We start from the raw sequence: 24,044 nt of genomic DNA on the forward strand, positions 1-24,044 counted from the left end.
AATATATTTTTGATATTTCTTAAGTAATTAGCTCTAGCCGCAGCACAATCACAAAGCTAAAGGAAGGGAAATACTGGACTGACGTTCAACACAGGGATGGCCTGCTGGGTATTAAAACTGCCAGCTTTCTCTTTTTAACAGTAAATGATCCAAGTGGTCAAAAATAAATTTTTAACAAAACTGTGAATGTTTTAATTTCCTGTTGCTGTTCTATCTTCACAAAACTCAAAAATTTCTCTCTGTGCATATTTGTCATTTACAGGTCCGTCCACCACAGGGTCTCTATTTACTTCCCCCCCCACTACCAGTGATGACTTCATAACAAATGAACTCGTACCAGAGGTCCCCACAGACAGCAGCAGCACCACCACCACTAGTGGTGATTCCCAGCAGCGGTTCTACAAGGGTCTCAATGATAAACTCATCCCCATCTACTGCTCCATCCTGGCAGCTGTTGTTGTTGGATTAGTGGCCTTCATCATCTTCAAGAGGTGAGGACTAAGCAGGAAACACACTGAAAAGTAGACATTCCAAAAAATATGGCACACTGGGTAAAATATAAAAACAAACAGACCCAGAATACAATGATTTACAACTCTGATCTCAAATTAGAGGTGTCACCTCTTCTTTTATAATCAGTCTGTAAATGCATGGGACCTTTGAGAGAGGAATTTTGTCCCATTCGTGTATGATACAGATTCCATCTGCTCAGTCTGGGTTATCTTTGTTGTATTTTTTTATTCCCTTCATGAGACTCTAAGTTTTCAGTTGGTGAAAGGCTTGGACTGCAGGCAGGCCAGCTCAGCACTCACACTCTTCTACTATGAAGTCATGCTGTTTTAATAGATGCAGTGTCCTGTTTAGCATTGTGTTTCTTAAATATGGAAGACCTTCCCTGAAAAAGACGCCATCTGGATGGGAGCATACGCTGCTCTAAAGTATTTATATGCCTTTCAGCACAGATGATGCCTTTCCAGAATGTAAGTCGCCAGTTCCACAGGCACAAATGCCGCCCTCTTACCATCAGACTTTTCTACTGATGGTCCCTCTCCTCTTTAGTCTGGAGGATGAGGAATCCATGTTTTCCAAAAAGAATTAAAGAATAAAAAAAGAGTTTTTCACTTTCCTTCAGTCTACTTTAAACTAGCGCAGAGAAGATAGCAGCGTTTGTAAGTCATGTTTCTTTCTCAAATGCTTTAAAGCATTCACAATTTTACCTTTTGGAATACAAGTCTGAGTTATAAAAGACAGCTTCTCAGTCTTGAGGAGAAAAGCATCACTCAATTCACCTCAGTTACACTACTAGGTTTGGGGCGAATGAGGACTTATATGCATTGTCATCATCTGATATGTGCAGAAATGTAGAACGCACCTGTTCAGGTCCTTTTTTTGGTTCGCTACATATGTGTGCTACGGTGACAACCTAACCTTACTGTACCTGGGAATTAAAGCTGATAGGAAAAATAAAAGCATTAGTCTGAGTGTGCAGTGAGGTATGAGCTACAGAAATATATGGAAAAATCATATCTGATTAAATTTGCCCAAGATCATCTACTTTAAAACAGTGCTTGGTAGGGATGGGTACCGGTGCCATCATGGCATCTGACATAAACGGTAGTAACCAGACCGAAAAGCAGCGCACATTTCTGTGCTTTATTTCGGTGCTTTTTTTTCCTGAGATGTCATACACTTTGGATTCCAGCCAATCATTTTACCTTTGCAAGCGTAGTAGGCAGACCCAGGTACGTACGTTCTTTTAGAGCAGAGCTACAGATTAAAAACGCCCAAGGCAAAGCGGTCAAAGTCTGGCTGTACTTCACAGCAAAAGATGCAAACACAGCAGCCTGCAACAAGTGCTTTAAGCTGATACTGTGCAAAGGAGGTACTGTAACACCTCGACTCTGATGAAACACCTGCCGACGCATAGCGGATTTTTTTTAAAGCTGAGAAATGCACCGTATTTGATAGCTTGCTGCGAGACCTCACATAGAGCACATCTACTGCGGGTGTGGTGCCTGTTATCGGACCCGGAGTTAGCAACATCCCCCAAGAACCCGAAGAGGAGAGTCCTGGCCCCTAGCCCTGCCAGTGTAGCAGAAATGATGACGGATGATGATGGCAGCAGCAGCCGTTCTTCTCTGCTTGAGTAGCTTAATGTTGTTCGTGTGTAATTTACGTTGAGTAGTTTAACCACGTTATTAAATTAATGCACGTAAGATGAACTAGCAAACACTGTCGTAGTTACATGCGGCTGTCTTCTTGTTTGATGGCAGATACTCCCTTCACCCTGGCCAAAAAAGCTAAAATGACCAAAGAAAAAGTGGAAAACAGTTAAACATGAGAGGTTTTTAGACAAAGTTGGTTTTTTTTTTTCCCCCCCATTGATTAAGCCAAGCCAAGAGTGATACCATAAATCCCCTATAGCTGCAGAAAAGGCTAACATTGTTGTCTTTTTACAAAAAAACAGCTAAACATGAGAGGTTTTTGGACAAAGTTTGTGTTCTTTATTCTTTAAGCACCGGCACCGTTTCAAAAGTACCGGTTTGGTACTGTTATCGGATAAAACCTAAATGATACCCATCCCTAGTGCTTGGAAGCTATGACCACTTGGATTAGATTATCTTCTATTTCAGGGTGAGCCTCAAACACACAAACAGCATTTTTGTTTTGCTTTTGTTGGACATCAACCATAAAATTGATGTTGAACGGTCAGTGTTTTGACACAACTTCCAGGAAGAGATCTAAAAGTAGCGGGAGCGTTAATGCTAGAAGCAGTTGAAAGGTGCACAGTTAGATGAAGTGGAATCGAATTTGATATGGGTTTGTAGTTTTTTGCCCCTCAGCCTACAGAATCTACTGAAAATCTCAGATGAATTTGAATCTCAGTGACCTTGACCTCAAAGTCAAGTTTCCTCAAAATCTTGTGAGAGGTTAGTGCAGAAGTCATCTGTGCTATGATGAGATCTGTTATGTTTTACTTTCATATTTACTGTAGAATAAATGGCTACATGAAAATGGTATCATTCCAAGAAATGGCTGAAAATGTTTGGATTAAAAAAATAATATTAATAAGATTTTATTAAAAGGGTAATGAGACTGGTAAGCACTATGTCCAGCGAAGACACGAATAACAATAGAAATAAAGGAGCTAAATTCCAGTAAACGAGAAAAACACCCATATTGCAGCCTTATGGCGACACACAACAACACAGTAGGCCTGCTGTAACAGTGTACGTGAAAGATACTCATACTGAACCCATACAGCTATAATCCAGCTGCAGCTCACTGATTATATGCTGTGTACGTAACATAATTTAAAAAGGGGAAACTGGTTTGTGTGTTAACAGTTCTGGTATGATGAGTCTCTGTGCGGATTCGTTCACATACAGGTGGAACAGCTGCAAGCAGAATAAGCAAGGAGCCAACAACTGCATCCCCAACCCGAACCAGACCCCGTCACCCGAGGGGGAGAAACTACACAGTGACAGCGGCATTTCTGTGGACAGCCAGAGTCTGCAGGAGCAGCAGGGCCAGAATCAGGCACAGACAGGTTAAAACTCATCTGCAGTATAACGACACAGGGGCCGCTGTCATAGCGCTGAGAAAAACGATAGCCCTCATTTATTAAACTAATGTGCTTAAACTGGGTGTAAACATATGATAAGTCTGATGGACGGCAAACCAGAAATTTGGGTTTCAGGGCAAGTACATATACCATAGGCTGCACCCTAAACAGTGTCAACCTTATTTTCCTTACGAAAAGAGGCCCACCCTCCCCTCTCTCAGGAAAACTTACTTACTATAGCAAATCGGCAGGAGAGGATTACAACAGCGATGAAGCCTTCAGACCTTCAGTGTTATTTTAGCAGATCAGGTCCTGAAAAACACAATTAGAAGTAGATTTGATATCTTAAAGTGTAATCTGTAGTATTGGGACCAATGATGGATTATTTTCTTGTAGTTCATGCAAAGCAGTTACTTAAAATGTTAATGTTCACTTGTAAGGCGCACCCATAGCCTGCACAGGCGTATTCAGTTTAGAAGCAGGTCTCTCTTGTAAATGAGACATTGAGTCTCAGTGAGATTACCTGAACAAATACAGGTTAAATGAAAATAAAAAATAAATAGAGCTTAATTAAAAATCAGCCAATGAAACCATGTGATCTATTTTTAAATCACATAGAGGTGAACATCGGCAGCTGAAGGCATCAACTCTGTTAGTCCCATTCTCATAAGTGGAATATCTCTGAGTACATTTCTTTGACCCTGTAAAGAACCATGAGATAATTGACAGAAATTTTTTATTTTATTTTATTTTTTATTTTTTTTACACTGGATTGTTTATTGAACCTTCCGACAATAAAAACAAAATCATTTAGAATTTTTGTTTGTATTATAATTACTATATCTTGCATTTTTGTGCATTTTTTGAGGGGGAAATATCACATTGATTATGTAGAGGTCTCAGAACCTCACAAGAACTAATGTATCAAATATGATACGTGTCGCATTACAAGGTTAAATTCAAAACAAACCTTTGCTTACTATAGTTTGTATGCAGACTGCAGATTTGTCAGATTCTCCTTTAATGTGGATTAAATGAAGAAAATGCTTCTTGTTCTGAACTTATTCACCTTGCTCTTATATGTCACGGTTTTGGGACTCATCACTTGGACCTGTGCAGTAATAATTCTTTCAATCAGGGATTTGACAGATGAGGATGAACTAATTATCATATGGAGTTCAAAGATCAAAATCATCAAAGCCTCACAAAACTTTCAAAATCATAAGAAATTTTACACAAAAAGCTCATAGAAAAAAAAGGAAGTGATGTCAGAGTGTCATGATAATGTTTTCTGTCCTATTCAACACCATACACTATGTCAGTCTGGCTGTACAAACTGCAGTTTGGCTGCCAGTAAAGGCATGAAACCATAAATAAGTCATTTTAGTTTGGCAAGCTCTGGAAATTTTATTAATGAGGCACTCCTGAGATATTGTAGGGCAATGAATTTACTTAAACCGCAAAAGCCATCTGAAATATACAGACCGCTTTTATAAATATTAAAGAGTGAAGTCCCTTGCTGACAGAGTTATTATTGCACAGGACAAAGTGATGAGTCCTAAAACCATGATCCGTCAGAGCAAGGTGAATAAGTTGGGAACAAGAAGCATTTTCTTCATTTAATGGCCATTAAAAGTGAATCAGAGCTTGTTGTTTGACACTGATATTGACAAAGAATGTACTGTCTGCATAAAAACTATATTTAGAAAGTAATCCGATTAGTAATGATGACTCACAGTCTTGTAGTTATTTGTGCACAGCTGCCATCGCTCTGTGGATCACATCAAGTGAATAAAATATTTTCTTTGTTCAATAAGATATTATGTTGTTATCTGTGTGCTTAAACTTAAATAAAAATGCATAATTGTGTTTGTTTTTTTTCCTTTTGCAGTCGTCAACATCGATGAAGAGCCTTGTTTGCTTCTTCCCCTCCACACCAGAGAGAAAGTGGAGAAGCTGCTGTTTAGGGCTGCGGACGGAGAAGACTGCGACCACATGCACGACAGTGACTGGAGCAGCTTGGCGGCTCTTCTCGGATACGAGGAGGAGCGGATCGCGACCTTCCAGCAGGAAGAGCATCCGGTCTGCGCCCTCCTGTCTGACTGGGCGGGAAAGGACTGTGCCAGCATCGAAGCTCTGTGCACGGCGCTGCGCAAAATCAATCGTGAGGACGTCGCTCAGAGCCTGGTGCTCAGCCCAAGTGCCGCTAAAACAACAGCCACTTCTGTAGTGTGATTTTTGTTTATTTTTAAAGCTCAACAGTGATTTCACATGTTAACACCTGAACCTTAAAATATTCCTCTGTGGCCTCCTATTCCTCTATGCTATATTCACTTATGAAGCTACCAATCACAGTGATGATCCAGTGCTGTGAATCCTGAAAAATCATGTCAAATTAAGGGATAATACAGGGAATCAGACAAACACTGACAGATAGATATCGCTATGTGAAACCAAATCTGCATTTATCCACAAAATATACAGCAAATTTGCAAAGAAAGAAGCTTAAAAAACAAATGTCTGTAATTACTCCACTGGATATCTACCTGCCTAAAGTTAAGGTGTTTTTAAATCTTGACTCTTATTCTTTCTCCAGTTTGGTCCTCTGCATCTTTAATATTATCTTCATCCAGCCATTGCTACCCTTTCATAAGTCTGTGTTGTACTTTCCCATCTCTGCTACCAAAGAGAATTACATTTTCCTCAGACACTAACTCACAAGTTATATTGTTTTAATGCCATGTTTAAGTACACTGTTTAAATTTAAGTTCACAAATCGCTTGAACCTGTTACTCCTACTGGACGAGGCCTGCATACCACTGAATGTCTGGATCTTTGCAAATGTGACAACCTGAGGAAGTGATGTTTGGATACATTTCAAATGAACTTGTTCTCTTTCCAAAAAAAAGGAAGAAAAAAAAACTTTTACCGTCCTTTTAAATATTTGTATTAGATCTAAGAGATGGAGCAGTAGCGTTTATCTCAGTGTCAGCTTCCTCTTAATCGGCTTCTGGACTCCTTTTTTCCCCCAGCAAGTGCTAACTGCCTGGACTTTGCCAGCCAGGCTGACTGTGGGGCCAGGTCACTGACGGAGGCAACGTGACTCCAGCCTGTGTGCTCAGACCTGTCTACATAACAGAAACTCAGAGACAGACTCCATGCTGACCCAGAAAAGGGAAAGACGTGGAATTCAAAACACAAGTAACAACCATGTATACAATATGTAGATATGCAGGCAAATGCACATGCCAGATATAGACATACTTGAAATAGATACCCAAATACAGTATCTAGGTTTGCATGCATGTAGTGTACATATACACACACAAACGCATACACAGTTAGCTCATGTATGCATTTACAGTCTTGTTCATAGTACAGGACACAGATATGATCAGATCCTGCCATATATGGTATGGAACAGTGTGACAAAGGGACCATATACTGTTTGTTGTCATTAATAGTAGCCAATATTAGATATCTGTGTGCCTAATTATGTTAACAATTATATGATTTGTAATTTGTGCTGTAGATAATGAAATACTACATTAACAGTAAACAGCATGCACAAAGTAGCAACTCATTGTCAGCCAGTTATCCGGTAAATAAACTGCTGTAAATGATTAGGAAGCAAAAGAAAAATGACAGGATTTTCAATTTTTTCTCTTAATTTCTCAGGGTGTCTCATTTAACTGTGATATTACATGAATATTTGATTTGTTATAGCACCCTACAACTAACAAAAACACAAAGGAGACTGTGTTTATCCAGAGCAATGATTATCGCGACCGACAATCCTTCAAACAGACTAATAAGACAGAGAAAGAAAAAAAGAAGAGGGGTGTCTAGTTTCTTCTTTGTTTGGGAACAATGACCTCCAGATAAAAGGCAAGTCAGTGGAGACACAAGTTGAAGGATGTGGGATGAATTCAGACAAGGGCAAGTGGAAAAGTTTTGGATTACTTAAATGTAAAGGGGAAACCCAGGAATCGGCAGTTGCATTAATTAGACTGTTTAAGTGTAAGCATGCATTCATCTCTTCAGTGCATTATGAACCAAACTCTGCATTGTGTTTGGTTCTGCCAGCTTGGTTAGGATTTATCAAAACATTCGATTTTGTGTTTATGTTGATATTTAAAGCTTCAACTCTTTGGATTTTTTTTTTTCATTGGAAAATTTTTGAAGGATTAATTAGCTTGCTACATAAAATCCTCATCCTCACCAACCTCAGTTGCTACTGAGTACAGATTGTCACTATTCGCTAGCATACTGAGCTTCATGCTGTAGTGTTACTTTAAATGAAGGTATTCTCATTACTCTGTAAGGGTTGTTGTATTTAATTCTCAAATAACAACTGTACATGGTATTATATTTCTGTTTTTGTCCTATAGATTGTAGCACTTAAATGTGTAATTATGTATTTACATTTTGCATCACGAATGCCTTTCCAGGCGGCTAATGTGATTTTTGTTTTTAGTTATACTGTATTTTTTTGTAACTTGTAAATATTATTTTTATTGATTTCAATTGTAAATAATTTGTCTTTTTCTACATTTTATCTTAGTTAAAGCCTAGAAGTGGCCACTGTATAATACTTGTATGTGAACAGGACTATATTACAATTCTAGGGCTGTTGACAAAAGGAACAGCCACGCCTCATTAAGGCAGTTAACAAATTATTCAGTTCTACTAACATAAAGAAAAAGACTAAATTCAATCTACATTTCATATGGTTCAGGATTAAACAGATTCTAATGCTCCAGTTAGACACCCAGCCAAGTAACCCTTAGGTTAAAGCATAATTAAAATAATAAGCTGCAATATCATTCAAAAGATTAGATTTTAGGGACACTAAAGAAACAATACTAAAACGAAACAATCATATAACATTTTTATCCCCTTTCTTGCTAAGAATTAGATGCCATGAGTGATACAATGGGTGTTACTATATGGAATGTAATAAATGAAGCTACAAAGACTGGAACAAGTATTGCCTCTGGGAAAACCTAAAAATAACTAGAGTCGTTGTTGCAGGAGGTTGTGCACCATACCGCTTCAGCTATTATCTTTAGACAGAACTAGACCAGTCAAGCCAAGCTCCTTCAGTTTCTATCACACATTTAAAAACAAACTTTTCGTGTTTTCAATTCAATGGAAATAGAAAGAGAGAAATGCAAAACAAGCTAGCTGTTCCAGTTCATGCTAAGGCACTGGTTCTTAGACTGGCAGCCATGGTATCCACCACATACAGTGAACACATTAAAATGCAACAAATACAAAGTCAAACAATGTCACATGATATACAATATAGCTGTACACATACCTACAAAAGGAAAAAAAACATCAGTGGCAGGAAAACGTCTGCGTCTACACATTCCTATTGATGGTTTTAAATTTTACATAACCTGCATGTTTGTTTAACTTTAGGCCTTTCTGCAAATTGAACAAAATTTAGTTGAAATACTGTCTAGAAAAATAAACGTGGCTAATGGTAATCTAGGGTACTTTTTTTTTGTTATTGACTAAACTTGTGAGCTAAGCTAACTGCCTGCTAAGCTAAATCAGCTGTCTGCTAGCTGTAATAAGATGAGAGTATTTTGCCTTCCTAAAACATTTAACGGATTATTTAATTAAAAACCATTCTTCCTAAATAAGTCATTAATCGATTATATGTAATTATCAGTTATATATAATCGGTTAATAATCTGTTATATTAATCACTAACCGATAGTTGTACCAATATTCATAAATACTATTACATGTGTATATGTGATATACTATTGCACTGCATAGGTTATATATCATAAAGGCACATCTTTCAAGGGGGGGAACTAGGCTGATAGAGCGATTTAAGCCTCATTTGTCTTGAATGTCTTAAAAATTTGCACCAGCTCATTTGCTAATGTGAGAGTTAAAGCTCTTTGCCTAAAACCTTACAAGCTTTCCTGACCAATAACAAAATGTTTCACAAGAAACTGTCAACATAAACTTCGCTCTGGTAAATTAAGTCTTTTTCTTCTTGGAAACTGCAGGAACCAGAGCACTTGAAAAACTGTAGGGCCTCTTCTCTGCTTTGGTTTTATGATGCTTAAGGGGATTATTTTAGTTTAATAGTTTTGCTCAATGATATCCACCACAATAGAATGACCTTCCTTGAAAGCTCTTTCTTCATTGTACCAAAGGATGGTAAACACAATAAAATGTATGTGTGTCCTTCTATCAGAAGCTACAATTGAATATGGATGCTTTTCCCTGAATAATATTTGTTGATTCTGAGGGCTAAAAGTAACCATGAAATGAGGGTTGTGCGTAAAAGGCTTTCTTTTGAGGGTAAATCCCTGGTAATGTAGCTCATAGTGACTCATAGCAGAACCAGGACTGAGCTGTACACATCTGAAAATCACTGTTCCTTGTATACGAATACATATACTGCTCTGTACTTAATGTGAATTTGCTAAAAACCTACTGCAGACAAGCAGTAAAACCAATAATAAAGCTTTTAAAGGCACTCATCTTCTGTATTGATCCAACAACACAAAAACACAAATATGCACATTAGAAATTAGATGTACTCAATTAAATAAATAATTATCTGAATATATAGGACAATTTTTTTTGTATTTATTTAATCATATGGGTTGATAATTTCATAAATATGCTTTTAAGTGGAATAGTCTACGTTCTATTTTTATCTGTCTTTAAATTTGCATGAGCAAACAGTATAGTACTTTAGTGCTCATATTTATGTATCTTAATGATTTTAGAATGGTTAGATCTTGGAAAAGCAATGTATTGTTTTGCATTTTGTCCCAAGGAGAAGGCCTGTGCATTTTTTCTACAGTGCCACGTCCTTCTGATATGTAACTCAAGCCAAATGAGACAGACCGATTGCTGGAGGCTTTAACAGTTTCAGCACAGTGAGCAATAAGTGCTCAGAGGGGACTAAAAACAAAGTCTGCACTAGTTCCTTCATCAAACTGACAGCATGAATTATGAGGGTTGTGTGTGGTCAGTGCAGAAATGGTAACGTGGTACTATCATAATAGAAACCGTCAGCCTGTCAGCACAACTGGACTTACTGGTGAGTGATACAACAGAATAATGGTGCATGAAACGACACATGCTAGCACACTGGTTCTCACTGACTTTATGCCACTATGGACTTAACTCAGTGGTAGTGTTACAAGTGTGAAAATATTGTGATGGATTAGTGTAGCTTATGGTTAAAATGAATTGTTTTGTTGGAATTCATGCACTGTATGTGTTGGAAAAAATCTATTAGATTTCTATAGACTATAACAGAACAGAACAGAACAGGCATGATAGCTATCTGATATAATAAATAGAACAAAATGAAAAATGCAGCTAAATCTACAGTGACATATTACTATATACACAATGATACATGGGCATATGCATAATTTCTGCACTGTATGAAAAGCTGTTTGAACACCTGGTTATGTGTAGAGATGCACAGATGTTGCAACACCACAGGATTTTCTGAGGTAGAATTGTGAGTTGTTAAGAATAATCCTATACATAGTATGTGTGACAAATTAAATCACTTATGAAAGTATTTGGTCAAAGATACAGTTGATAGTTTTGCCTCTATACACCATCACAGTGGATTTCAAATCAAACAATCAATATGCAATTGCGGCACAGACTTTCAGCTTTAACTCATTTTCAGACACACAAAAGTAAGTGAACAATAGACTGATAAGCAGTTTCATGAGATGAGGCCATTGTTGTTTCATGACAAATTAATCTGATAAAAGATCTGGACTCGATTGCAAGTATTGAACTTGACTGCTTTCCACTAGAACTCTCACTATAGGGTCTGAAGAAATATCAGTGAAATTGAAGGAGGCCATCAATAGGCTGAAAGCCCCAAATAAACTTATGATAGAGATTAAAACTTTAATCAGAGTTAGGTCAACTTTACGAATGGCCAAATCAACACCGTGGTACATTCTTAAAAAGAATGATTGCCCTGACCAACTCAGCAGCTAATTGGTCTGGAGGACCACAGATGAAAATTAAAATGCATTTTCACAAAATTATCTCCATAGTTAAGAACAACTTCTCACCATCTAACAAAGTCAGGAATATACTGAAAGAGGTGGGTGTATCAGTGCTGAAGTCTGCAATCAAGTGATTGCAGAAGGTCGTCAAGAAGGTCACCAAATACTGACAACAAACCACTGGTTTGCCAGAAAACATCTAAAATAACCTACCCAGTTCTGAAAAAAATATTTTCACAGATGAAGCCAAGATTAACTTATATCAGAATAATTGAAAGGGAAAAGTATGGAAAAGTAAATAAACACCTTGTGATCTGATGAATATCACATCATCTGTCAAACATGCTGAGACCAATATTATGCTATGGGCATTAGGAGCCAGGCCATCGATTGAATGTTGATTGATTATTGATGTTAAATGATTATTTCTTCAGTGGAAAGAATCTTGTGTTAATTTAGCGAAACGCTACAAAACTGATCAGGCGGCACTTCTTAGACCAAAGCGTATTGTGAAATCATTACAAACATGAATGCAGAGAGAGTCATAGAAAAGCAGCAGTGATGTATCTAATATAACATATAATAAATAACAAAGAATTTAAATGTAAAAAAACTGCACTACTTATATTCTATGTATATTACATACATCAGAAAAGACAAACCTGCTCCCTGATATTTCCTATCCAATCAACATTGAATGTAATAGTCTTTAATCTTTGTATTTGTTCCTTCCAGTTTAATCTGTTTCTTCTTATTCAGATCACAAGGGGCATGGGCAGGTTCTGAGACATCACCCAGTATCAGTTTCTAAGTGAACCGTGGTTCAAATGGAAAACACATTGCCGTCTAACTGCTGCTGCTAACCTCCAGTGAGTCGTTAGCAAGGAATGCTCCATGTGTGAAGAGAACCATGTGTACAAATGTGACATGTGGTGGTGAAAGGGGATAAGCCATGTTGTGTTTTGGTGACTGCTTGAATTTGGGCTGCATGCTTAGTGGACAAAAAAAAATCTGTTCTCAGTGAGCAAGAGAGCAAAAATTCTCAGAGATTCTCTCTCTGTTCTCAGAGATCCCCCTACTTGCAAGTGTTTATGGGTATGTGCATGTTTAATATCATCAAGTACACAATCAGATGCTGAGAAAAAAATAGAAGGAAAAAGATCAAGAAGAGAAATGCCTTCCCAAACTAAGGTTGATCAGTGATATTTAGTAATGTCTGTGTCATATGTTTCTGAGCATTTAATAAACAAAAATCTATATTATGCCTGGGTAAAAAAAATCTAAATGACAAAGCTGTTTTCTATACCTTCTTCGGGGGATATGTTAAAAAGATTAATCAAAAATACATGCTTATAACTGACTTACAAGAATTAGCAAACACAGAGTACTAATAATTGAATTATAAGAGTGGGAACAGTAAGAAAGTAATGATTTCCACGCTATATATCTCCTTCCTGTACTGGTAACTGGGCTAATTTATAGCATGTTAATGACAGCTATATGGCTGCTCTCAGAATAACATGCTTATTTACTCTACAAATCACTTCTGGAAAAAATTGAGAATGTGGAAACAGGACTCCCTTAGGATAGGCCGGAAATGTGAGCCTCTGAAACCTTTGTAATGAAAATAAATAAAAGCATGACAAATAGTAATAGCTGAAGAACCATATGCCACATCTCAGTGGAAGTAAGATGGAAAATAGAGAAGAGAAAAAAAGATAAATTATAGTCATTTAATTTACTTAAAAACTTTATTTTCTTTTCACCGAGTTTCAGATGACATGGCTCAAAGAGTTGGCAGTTCTTCTTGTAACCGGAAGGTTGCCGGTTCGAGCCCCGGCTCGGACAGTCTCGGTCGTTGTGTCCTTGGGCAAGACGCTTCACCTGCCGCCTACTGGTGTTGGCCAGAGGGGCCGATGGCGCGATATGGCAGCCTCGCTTCTGTCAGTCTGCCCCAGGGCAGCTGTGGCTACAACTGTAGCTTGTCTCCACCAGTGTGTGAATGAATAGTGGAATTGTAAAGCGCTTTGAGGGCCCCAAAAAGTGCTATATAAATGCAATCCATTATTAATTTCTTCTTTTAAGTAGAAAGAAAACCTTACCATTGGTCACTCTGGAAAAATATGTGTTTTCCAACCACTTGATGGAAACCTTCTGATTGGTCTGGTTGCAAGCAAATCACCAGTGGTTGTGCATAATTTGGATGAAAGACACTTATTGTCTACAAACACTTGGCAATTACTCTCCAAGCAACAGTAAAAATACTGAAAGCTTTTTGCTTGCTGAAGCACCGATAAACAACTGATGTTTGATCTCCATTTTTGCTTTGAAATGCACTATTTCCAAGGTTTGTTCGGCAGAAAGTTTTTGGCAGATAAGTCACCATCTTCCAAACAAACTACATGCAACCTCCAGGAACCACCCACCAACCAGTCGGGGAGTACATATTTTCCCTCCAGACCAGTTCTTGCATCACATATACAAACATATGGCAAACAACTCTTGAGCAATATGCGCATGCGAGGCCTTTATTAGACCAGAAGTCTTTTTGCAACCACAGATACTGACCCCCAGCTTCACTTTCCCAACCCAATGGCGACATTCATCTTTTATCCTGTCTAATGGGTGAAACAACCTCAGCAGGAAATAAATAAGGTGGCAAAACAGACAAAAACAGGAATAAAATCAATTATGCACAAGAAATGCAATGTTTAAAATACAAATTGAGCGAAAGAGGAAGAAACAGGAAAAGAAAAATCCACACAAGAAATAGGCCGGGAAGTATACACGTGAAATAAAATGTTAATGATTAATACCATAAACTAAAACCATGACTTGCTATTAAAAAAAGTTTATAGAAGTCGACGATTAATACTTTCTGTTGAAACAGTTTCACTCATTAAAAAATATGGTTGGTAAAATAAAAAGACATATTTACACAGTGAATGCTTAACCTTTTTATAAAACACTGTGAGCAATATTTAACTACCAGCTGCTTCTGGGACTTGCTCAGCATGAATATGGCTGTTCACTGTGCTGCCTCTCAGTTTGTATTATGTCTGAGTGTTAATATAGTAACTACACCATAAGGCCTGGAAAATTCACAATCAGTTTCATTGGTTTTACAGAGATATACTGGACTGCCTAAAATACTTGACCCCAATCTTGTAACCTCTATGCCTCGTGTGCCTCTTACATCTTCGTGCAGTGCTCTCTGGAAAAAAACAAACAAACCAAAAAAGCAGCTACTGAGGTGAGGTCAAGGGTCAAAAGCATCTTCATCTTTATGACAGAGTGAAGAGCATCTCACTGAGGAACTCTGAAGACACGAGTGATGATAAACGGCTGACTGTAGCGGCTCCGCAGATTTCTCCAGATGAGTGCACACGTGTTCTCTTTGGTCACAGTCGACTGTAACAGGAGATCAAACACAAGGTGCGGCTTTGAAAGTAACAAAACGCTTTTACTGGGTGGAACAGCAGAAGGGAGGTGACTGATCTACTCTGAGGCCAAAGGTTAATGTCTTGACATGGAAATCGAAGTGGAGTGGGGTTTTGTCTTTCTTTTTTTAGATACGAATAGGCGTGAACTTGAGGGTCTGTTTGAGCTCATGTAGTGTTTTGTAAATATTACATGAAAGGATGGACAAGATGCAATACTCGTAACAACTCAAATGATTTTTAATTGTTTTATTTTCTCTGATCTTACCAAAACATTTAGTTTTTTATAAGAAAGATAAACCAAAGTGCACCGCAACAAAATGTCTTATTAAACTGGCAGGTTAAAGGGGAAATGAAACGCTACACATATAAAGGCTAAATTACATCACAGAGCCCTGCTCTCAAAAACTGAAACAGATGTAAGTGTCTGTGAAGCTGGATTTAAGAAATAAGTCCTTAAAGTTTAAGTTATAAAAGCATCTTTAGTGCCATCCTCTGTCAGAATGTGATGTCATGTGATTGGTTGGTTGGTTATAATAATAATAATAATAATGGATTGGGCCCCTCTGGCCATCACCATTAGGTGGTAGGTGAAGGTGTCTTGCCCAAGGACACAATGACTGAGACTGTCCGAGCCGGGGCTCGAACCGGCAACCTTCCGATTACAAGACGAACTTCCAACTCTTGAGCCACAATCACAAAGTTGCAGCTAATAAACTTACATTAGTTTATGTTCGCTAGCTAGTGACAGAATCAAGAACTCAGAGGAAGATAAGAACACTAAATATCAGTTTGAGGGGATCATTTTTGTGCTGTCCGTTTTCTGCAACAATTAGTTTAGTGTTAAGAAACCAGGGATATACTGTCCACTTTCACTCTGCCTCTTTAGCAGCAAGTGGTAAGTGTGTAGCATTTCACATCCCCTTTAACTCTACCTAATGTTTTACTTAACTACTTAAATCTAATCTAACTGTAAGTCCGTCCTGTGTGAGACAGCATTTCTTAGGGATCTCACTCAGTCTTCTACGGTGTTTACACTTGACTGTTCAGAGGGGACCATGTAACCCACTGCTTTTACAAGCTGTCCATCTATAAAAATGAAGTGCTGTGGTTTCCCACTCTGTTCTATTATTCTGCTCTTCTTCCTCCTCTCCCACCTGCCCTGTGTTTGCTGGAACAGAGAGTCGGGCCCTGCCAGCAACGCACACAATTAAGTGAGGAGTGATGAAATTAGGCCTCAGTTGCAAGCAAATGGAAGGATGAGGGGATGGAGAAGCAAAGTGGGAAGGAGGGAGAGTCCATTCTGTTTTCCTCTGGGAACAAGGGAAATTCTATTAGGCCCATAATAGAGCCATTTTTCACCTCCTTCCACATCAGTCTATTATACAATTCCTCCTCCAGTCCTTTCCTTTCTGTCTTTCCTCTCTATAAACAATACAGCATCTCCTTTCTTTAGAGTTCCCTGGAAACCCCTTCTCTTTTCTCTGAACTCTACTCCTGTCAGTTTGCTCATCAATCTTACTGAAAAGTCCATCTCTGAATATTAATATTTGTAATGTTTGGAAATCCATTAAAAAGGCATCAAGTACACTCAGCTCCTGTTAACTTTTTCTGAGGTCAAACAGAACTTTGTTGACTGAGAGGCTGTAAAATGTCTGCGGCCTTGAAACAGGTGATAAATCTTAAAAGCGGGAACACGCGTTAACTTTAATTGTCCACAGTCATTCCACGTTCATTTAATCATAAAGCCCAGCTGAAAGTGACAAAATAACGAGCACTAACACAATCTTTCAAGTCTTTCATAAACTCTTAACTGGGGAGGTATTCCTTGAAGTGGCTTTGTGGCGAATTGAAAGGGGTTTATTTGTTTGTCACGTAAATTCGTGGAAAACATAGTTAAAACATTACGGGTTTAATCCCGTTTTGTGTAAGGCCACATATGCTCAATGTTTTTATTTGTTCCACACTGAGCTGTGCAATTAGAAACTGGTTTGAAAGAGGAAATCTGTCTATTGGTCGCTGTAACAAAAAAACATCAGCCACAGGCAGAGCGCATTGTTCAGAGAGCTGACTAGCCTAATCAGACATTCATGTGAATATTTTGTACGTTTCCTCCCTTTGGTTCATTTGTTAATGCTTTCTGACAAGTGAGTCACTGAACCAACAGAGCCTTCATGTCACAACGGAAAAATGATCTGCAGCGCAGTAACAATTGCAAGGTGGCACCTGAGTTCTGGACCTACAGGTGCCACCTTGTGCCACCTGGTTTATTGATGGCAATACTGTACACTATCTGCACATTTCAATGAAGAATAACTTTAATACTTTCAACTACTAAATGTACAATTCCACAGATTTTTAACACTGTTTAAAAGTAATCATATTATGAAGATACCGTGAGTGCTCTAGAACAGAAACCAGTCTGAACATATGGAAGCTTTCCAAATATTTTTCAAGTGCCTTTTTATAGATTGTTTAGATAGATATTGATTGATAACGCACAGTGTTTTCTTTATGTTGGACAATATTGCTGAAATTGTTACCTGCCATTATTGCTCTTAAGGATTCTGAGTACATCAACCATTTTAGGGATTTTACTGCAGCTTTGTGCCATCATTCCTTACATGCACATGTGTCACAGGTTACACACAATGGACATTTTTTGCATAGGGGCAGATCTGACCAGTAAAGATTTCAGTAGTTTTCAAGTTTTTGCTGTTTAGCTGTCACTAGAGGAGATATTTGATTTGATTTAATTTGATATACCTTTATTAGTCACACAAGGGGAAATTTCATAAGGCTGCCGACCTATTGCATGCAATGGCAGTGCAATCTTACCCTCTGACCATACATACATTACACAAAACATCACATGGGGAAGACAGGTCAGAGAGGCATAACAATGAAAAATGCACCACATGAGGAAAGATAAGGAGAAAAAAATAACTCCCCCCAGACTGAGCTCCAACAGGGGGTTCAGTTTGAGAACAGAAAAAAATACCTCTGCACATAGCACATGAAAAAACTCTTAATACACCAAAGAAACACATGACAAGCAACAGGGATAGGTAAAGGGTGAGAGACAGCCGATTTAGACAGTACATCCAGGCCTGCAGCCTGTGCGCTGGTCTCCTTGATCCAACGTCAGCATCGGAAGGGAATAAGCGTCAAAGGCGTTTGGAAAGGGAGGGGGGATGAGTGTGTGCATATCAGTGTATATGTATGTGTGTGCGTGTCCGAAGTTCAGCTGAGACAGTGTCCTTCGCCCTGCCAGGCTAAGTAAACAGTCTTCCAGCCAACCCAGGTGGCCTTGCATGGAATGGGAAGGAACAGACTAAACACAGTCGTTATCATGGTGTTTTTGTTCAGCTCCAGTCTTGCGACCGCAGCTGGCACCGAGAGGGTATCCGCATGAAGTGATGGTGGTTTTTACTTTAGTGCGAACAGCTCATATTAATTTCAAAGCAGTTCTACAGTCCAACACTGGTCTCTCAATCTCCTGTTGGAGAGCCGTGAGCTTCGCCATACTTGCGTTCTGTGATATTTTCATTCTTGTGCTCAAGGAGCCGATTCTGAGAACTCACGACAGTGTGCCTCCCCGAGATGTCATCCAATTTGCACTCAGAGATGTTATTCCGAGCTAGCCCTTCCGAGATGTAATCCAGTCTGCAGTCAGAGATCTTATTCTGAGTATTCACAGCAGCTGTAGCCTTTCCAAGATCTTATCCGTGCTGCACTCAATGAGCCCATTTTGAGAAACTCACGCCTCATCCCATCGTTTCAATCCCAGCGGGCAGCCTTGTGGGGGTTTGAACAGCCGGTTCCGCTTTCTTAATTCAACTTGAGAAGGAAAGATAGCATAGCTCTCTATAAGACATCTTGTATCAACTGTGTGTCATACACTTGTGAGGGTTTAAGCACATTTAAAGGTTGATATTTCAGCAGTATTTATGGCACAAAGAGAACGTCCAGATTCCAGCTGCAAAAACTCCAGATTTTCCTTTTTTGTTGGTCCTTAAATTCTTGTTCTGTCAAACAAAGAAGAAGACTTGATCAGGATTTTATTCAGACTGTTACAGTTTTGTAATGCGGAAACACGACAAACATAAAAGAACTGGTCATGGCTTCAGTTGGCACAGTTTGAGAGAGGTTCACAGTTAGCCTTGCAGCCACCAAAGATAGCTTGGGACACATTTGGGATATTAGGACGATCATCTTATAATGTGAGACCTAAATGTAAGTAAACAATGAGAATGCTGCACGAAATGATGGGGAAAAAAACCCTAAAAGGCCCAGATAAAATAAAAAAAGGGATAATGTGCAGAAATACATGGAAGAAGAAAAAGAAAAAGTAGGAAAAAAGTTTTATTCTTTATTTTTTTAAGTCGGCTGTGTTTGTATGATAACTTTTCCAGCTAATTTCATTGTGGCACCAAGGAGAAAAGATAGGTATTACAACAGAACAACATAACCCACATTTCAGTGAAGGTTACATACATGCATACATACTTGCTGAAATATTACAGTCTGCAGGGCCATTAAAGCAAATTATTGAATTGGAGAAATTACATGAGGTACAAGGTTTTCCATAGACTTCTATAGAATGGGAAGTACCGACATGTATCGCCCCCGTTGGTCATTATAAGGTAACGATAGGTAATTACTATGTGATTCTTGCATCTGTAAAAAAGAAAATGAATGCAACAAAATTAGCACACATTATATCTTTTGGGCCAAAACCTGCTAACCAAGTGGTATGAAACTACAGGAAACTGGATTCAGCTCTGTGAAATCTGATTCGTCCTCAGAATAGCCAATGACAAGCAGCGATGTCCTACACTTCATACAATACACAAGCTTCAGTTTCATTCCAAGCCAGCCGTGTCTGCGGTGAATGCAGGTATAGAGTGATGGTCATGATGTCACATTGATATGGTTTCTAAATAAAGGAGTGATGTAACATTGCACTGTGGATGTGGGGAAAAAAAGGCACAGGAACAGATTATTGTACTCCAAAAGATCATACAGATCTCTAGTATAACATAGACCTTTCTCACATTTATCTAGACATCCCAGAAAGAGAAACAGCCTGTGGGTTTTGGTACTTCATCCCTGTGCTTATATCCCATGAAGATATTGATATTACTAACCTTAATAGAAGCTAGTGAATCAAGAAAACTACTGTACAAAAACCAACAAAAGTTAAAATATGAACAAAAGCAAAAGAGACATTGATTCCACAATATTCAAATTATGTCAAATCAGTCATTTGTACTAAATGACTTGTAACTAATGAGTTTTGAATGCATCCTTTGAAACAACACAGTGTCTAAAAAACAAAGATAATACTTAGTATAACCTTAAATATTGAGGAATCTCACAAATATAGTTTTTTTTCCCCCACTAGATTCTTTAGGTATGTTCATGATCTGAGATGACAGGCAGGAGCCCATTCGGCCAACAACAGTTTAGTGCTGACCTGGGGCAGAATATGTTGCAGCTTGTCTGTGTGTGATGTTTGCAGCCTACACTGAGAAACTTTGAATTGTGGGTGAAGCCTGAAGTCAAAGTGTAAACACCTGAGTGACATTTTATAAGCTTAGTTGAGCATGTACACAGAGAGACAAAAATGAGAATGACTGAAATACCAAAATACAGGAAACAAGGGTCTTTGAACGCCCCAATGACACCTAGCATTGAATGTTTCCGAAATCTCATTCATTCTGAAACATTCCTCTGGGAAAAACACAGCTGTCAGAACTATAGACAAACTCAGTCCATGACAAAACAAAGTCTTTGAACATCTTTTTGAATCTTTGTTCACTGGATCAAAGTTAACAAATACAGTCATATGAAAATGAAAGTTTCACAGGACTGCAGAGAGTCCTGTGGAAAACTAAGTCCATGCCACGATTCATTAGTTTGTGGAACCACCTCGAGCAGCCATAACTAAAAAGAAAAGTTATTCTCCTTGCCAGTCTCTCACATCATTGTGGCAGAATTTTGGACCACTCTTCTTTACTATTTTGCCTCAGTTCATTGAGATTTATTCATGCAAAGTCTAAGATCATTGTCCTGTTGCACAACCGCTGTCAGCCATGCCTCAGCTGTCTGACAGATGGTCTACAATGGAGTTCATGGTCAACTCAGAGAGTACAAAGTGTCCAAGTCTTGTGGCTGCAAAACAAGCCCAAATCATCACCCCACCACTACTGTGCTTGTATTTTGGTTAGTGCTGTCAGCGTTAATCCCGTTAAAATGACGTTAACGCCACAACTGCAATAACGCGGCAAATCTCTGTTAGCGAGTTAACTCAGATCACCCCGTGCGTGGGGCTGCACGGCGTCAACGCGTAGATTTGCTGCATTAATGCGGCATTTTAACAAGATTAATGCTGACAGCACTAATTTTGTTAAATGTGGCGCTGTTGATTTTGTCCATACATGGCCTTTTTTCATTTTTCTTGGCAACGAGAAAAGTCATACGTGTTCCATGTTTCTCTAATTCTACTTTAACTTTATGAAGTTTCTAATCTAACATAATTTATTAAGTTGATCATTTAACATACTAACTAAGGCCTATAGTGTCTGGTGTTTGGGATTTTTGCAGTGTACCTGAGCACACACAGTCTGACCTTGGGATGAATTTGCTGGCACGTCCACTTCTGAATAGATTGTTGCATTGTGTTAACACACACCTGAATCCTCCAGACCAGCAAACAGCCACAACCTCTGCTTTTACAGTGGTGCTCACTCTTGCAGATGATCATTTAATCAAGTGCATTTCATTAGCAGCACCTGGCTGCCCCTTACCATTTAACTGCTGTGGAAAGAGACTGCACAGAGTTCTGTGTAAAATTTTATTTTTCCCTTGACTGCACAACAGACGTGAGCTACAGGGAAATTTTAGGCCATTTTTCACTGGACACCTTTTAGCAGTTCCAGTTTAAAGTTACTAGTCTTGAACTCCTATTTATCAAATGCTGTGTTACAAGTTCTAGAGCTGTATATTTGTACATTTAAGCCATCATCTAAATGGTAATGGGATGAAATAGAATAGTATAGTAAACACATCTGTTAGCCACAAGGCATTGAGAAGACTGTGAGGGAAGAAGCAGCCCTATCTCATCTTTTATTGGTTTGATTTTAACGTTAGATATAAACTCTTTTTTTTTTTCAAAATAATAGATCTGAATTCACTTGTAGTTAACTTTTAATAATATGTAACTTTTTGAGTAGTAAGCAGTATAATGCACTGGTAAAGACAGAGCTGCTCTGTCTAGCGTCACCAACAATGTAGAGCCCACTTGCTTTCTCAGTGTCCATTAAAAATTATATCTAAATAATGTTGTTAAAGCCTTAAATGAATGTTAAAACATCCTCTCCTCCATATCATAGTTTGATAATCAGGATGCTGATACAAATTTATATAGATTTACAGAGGATTGTGACAAAAAAAATGACATAATAAAAATGCAGAGATATTTGTTTACCCTCTGGGCTTTTCTCTTGTTCAGTACGAGCTGTGACCTTTTCAGCTGAGTTTAACCAAGAGGGTCATTGCGTCTGTCTGGCACACAAAACAGCAGATACACTGGCTTTCAGGCCCATTCCTCTCAATCCCATTCTCCGCTTTCCATTACAGATTTCTACAGAGGCAGCAGTTGAGTGTCAAGTTCAGCTGCGGTATCAGCTGTCTTGAATTGGAGTCAGATCAAAGTGGGACGGTGAAAAGAGTGAGATCCACACCTTATCTCCCAAACATACAATGCAGCTAAGGAGCAAACCTCTCTCTCCTGGGAGTTGTAATGGGAGCGGGAGTTTACCCCCGTGTGCCGCAGCCATTTGGGCCCATCCAATGGCACTACAGGAGAGGACAGCCTGCAGTGAGGGCAAATGCAACCAATCACTAATCCTGGTAGCAGGGTCACATGCATGACTTTAAGTGACCTCAAAACTCAGAATCTTTGCATGCATATGTTCTGTCTTATCCAAATACATGGACTGATTAATTGCACCACACCTTAAAAGAACTGCATTCACTCGGTCTTTGTCAGTGTCAGACTGGTGTTCTTATCGAGTCTACAATGGAGAACTGCCCCCACCCCCCCCCACCCCCCCGAAACCTAGAGCAAATCGAATTTGGACCGATCCGCTGCCCAATTTATCTCAAATCCTCGCTGATACAGATCTAATTTCATCCTCTTAGTACCACAAACAGGAAGAAGAAGCAAGTCGATAAACAGCCCATGGTCACTGTTGGAGGGAGTGAAGTGTGTTGGAGTGGGGCAAGACGGAGGAAAGCAAACATGGTGACACAGTGGAAAAAGAAAGCAGGAGCATTGTCATTATCCCTCATTAAGTCCATCACTCACTCCATGAGCTTCTGGCCTAATTCTTGCTGTAAACTTAATTATCAGAGTATGTAGGCAAATTAGCTAAAAGCATTTTAAATAAATGGAAAATGCCCAGAAAACTGTATATAATGTGTTTAAATGACTTGAAAATTTGAAAGAGTATTTTAATTTTTAACACCACACACATATTCTTAAAGTTACATTGACTGTGATGAACTGTTTTTACATTTAGATATATTTCAATATTTTACACCTATTAAAACCTATTCACCTATTAAACCTAATTAAGGTTTTTAATGAAACTTTTTTTATGACAAATCAGAAATATTTCATTGCCTAGGAACAATTTGATTTATGGTGAGAGAATGATAAAGGTAAACTTTAAATATTTACACATATGGAAACCTAATTTATATACATTCGGAAGACGTAGAAATACATATAAATATGTTCTCTCTTTTTAATTCCTGTCAGTATTCTTGCTGCAGCATTTCAGATCAGCTCAAGGCTTTTCAGGGAGCTTTCAGGACAGCCTGATAATAACGAATTATCATAGTCCAGCCTAGAAGTAATAAATGCATGAACTACTTTTTCGCCGTGATTCTGAGACAGGATGTTTTAGAGAAATTTTAGAGATAAAAGAAAGTAGTCTTTTCTAT

At 38.5% G+C, this 24,044-nt stretch overlaps 1 protein-coding gene across 1 annotated transcript in view; it reads left to right on the forward strand.

Annotated features, from left to right (window-relative positions):
- Positions 1–8,213, forward strand: part of ngfrb (nerve growth factor receptor b) — a 37,425-nt gene extending 29,212 nt beyond the window's left edge. The window contains exons 4-6 of the mRNA XM_085170619.1: positions 263–491; positions 3,390–3,550; positions 5,457–8,213. Coding sequence (XP_085026745.1) covers positions 263–491; positions 3,390–3,550; positions 5,457–5,800 — 734 coding nt within the window. The 3' untranslated portion in view covers positions 5,801–8,213. The remainder of the gene's footprint in view (positions 1–262; positions 492–3,389; positions 3,551–5,456) is intronic.
- Positions 8,214–24,044: the final 15,831 nt, after the last annotated feature.

Source organism: Neolamprologus multifasciatus, chromosome 8 (genome assembly GCF_963576455.1).
Source record: "Neolamprologus multifasciatus chromosome 8, fNeoMul1.2, whole genome shotgun sequence".
Classification (NCBI taxonomy): domain Eukaryota; kingdom Metazoa; phylum Chordata; class Actinopteri; order Cichliformes; family Cichlidae; genus Neolamprologus; species Neolamprologus multifasciatus.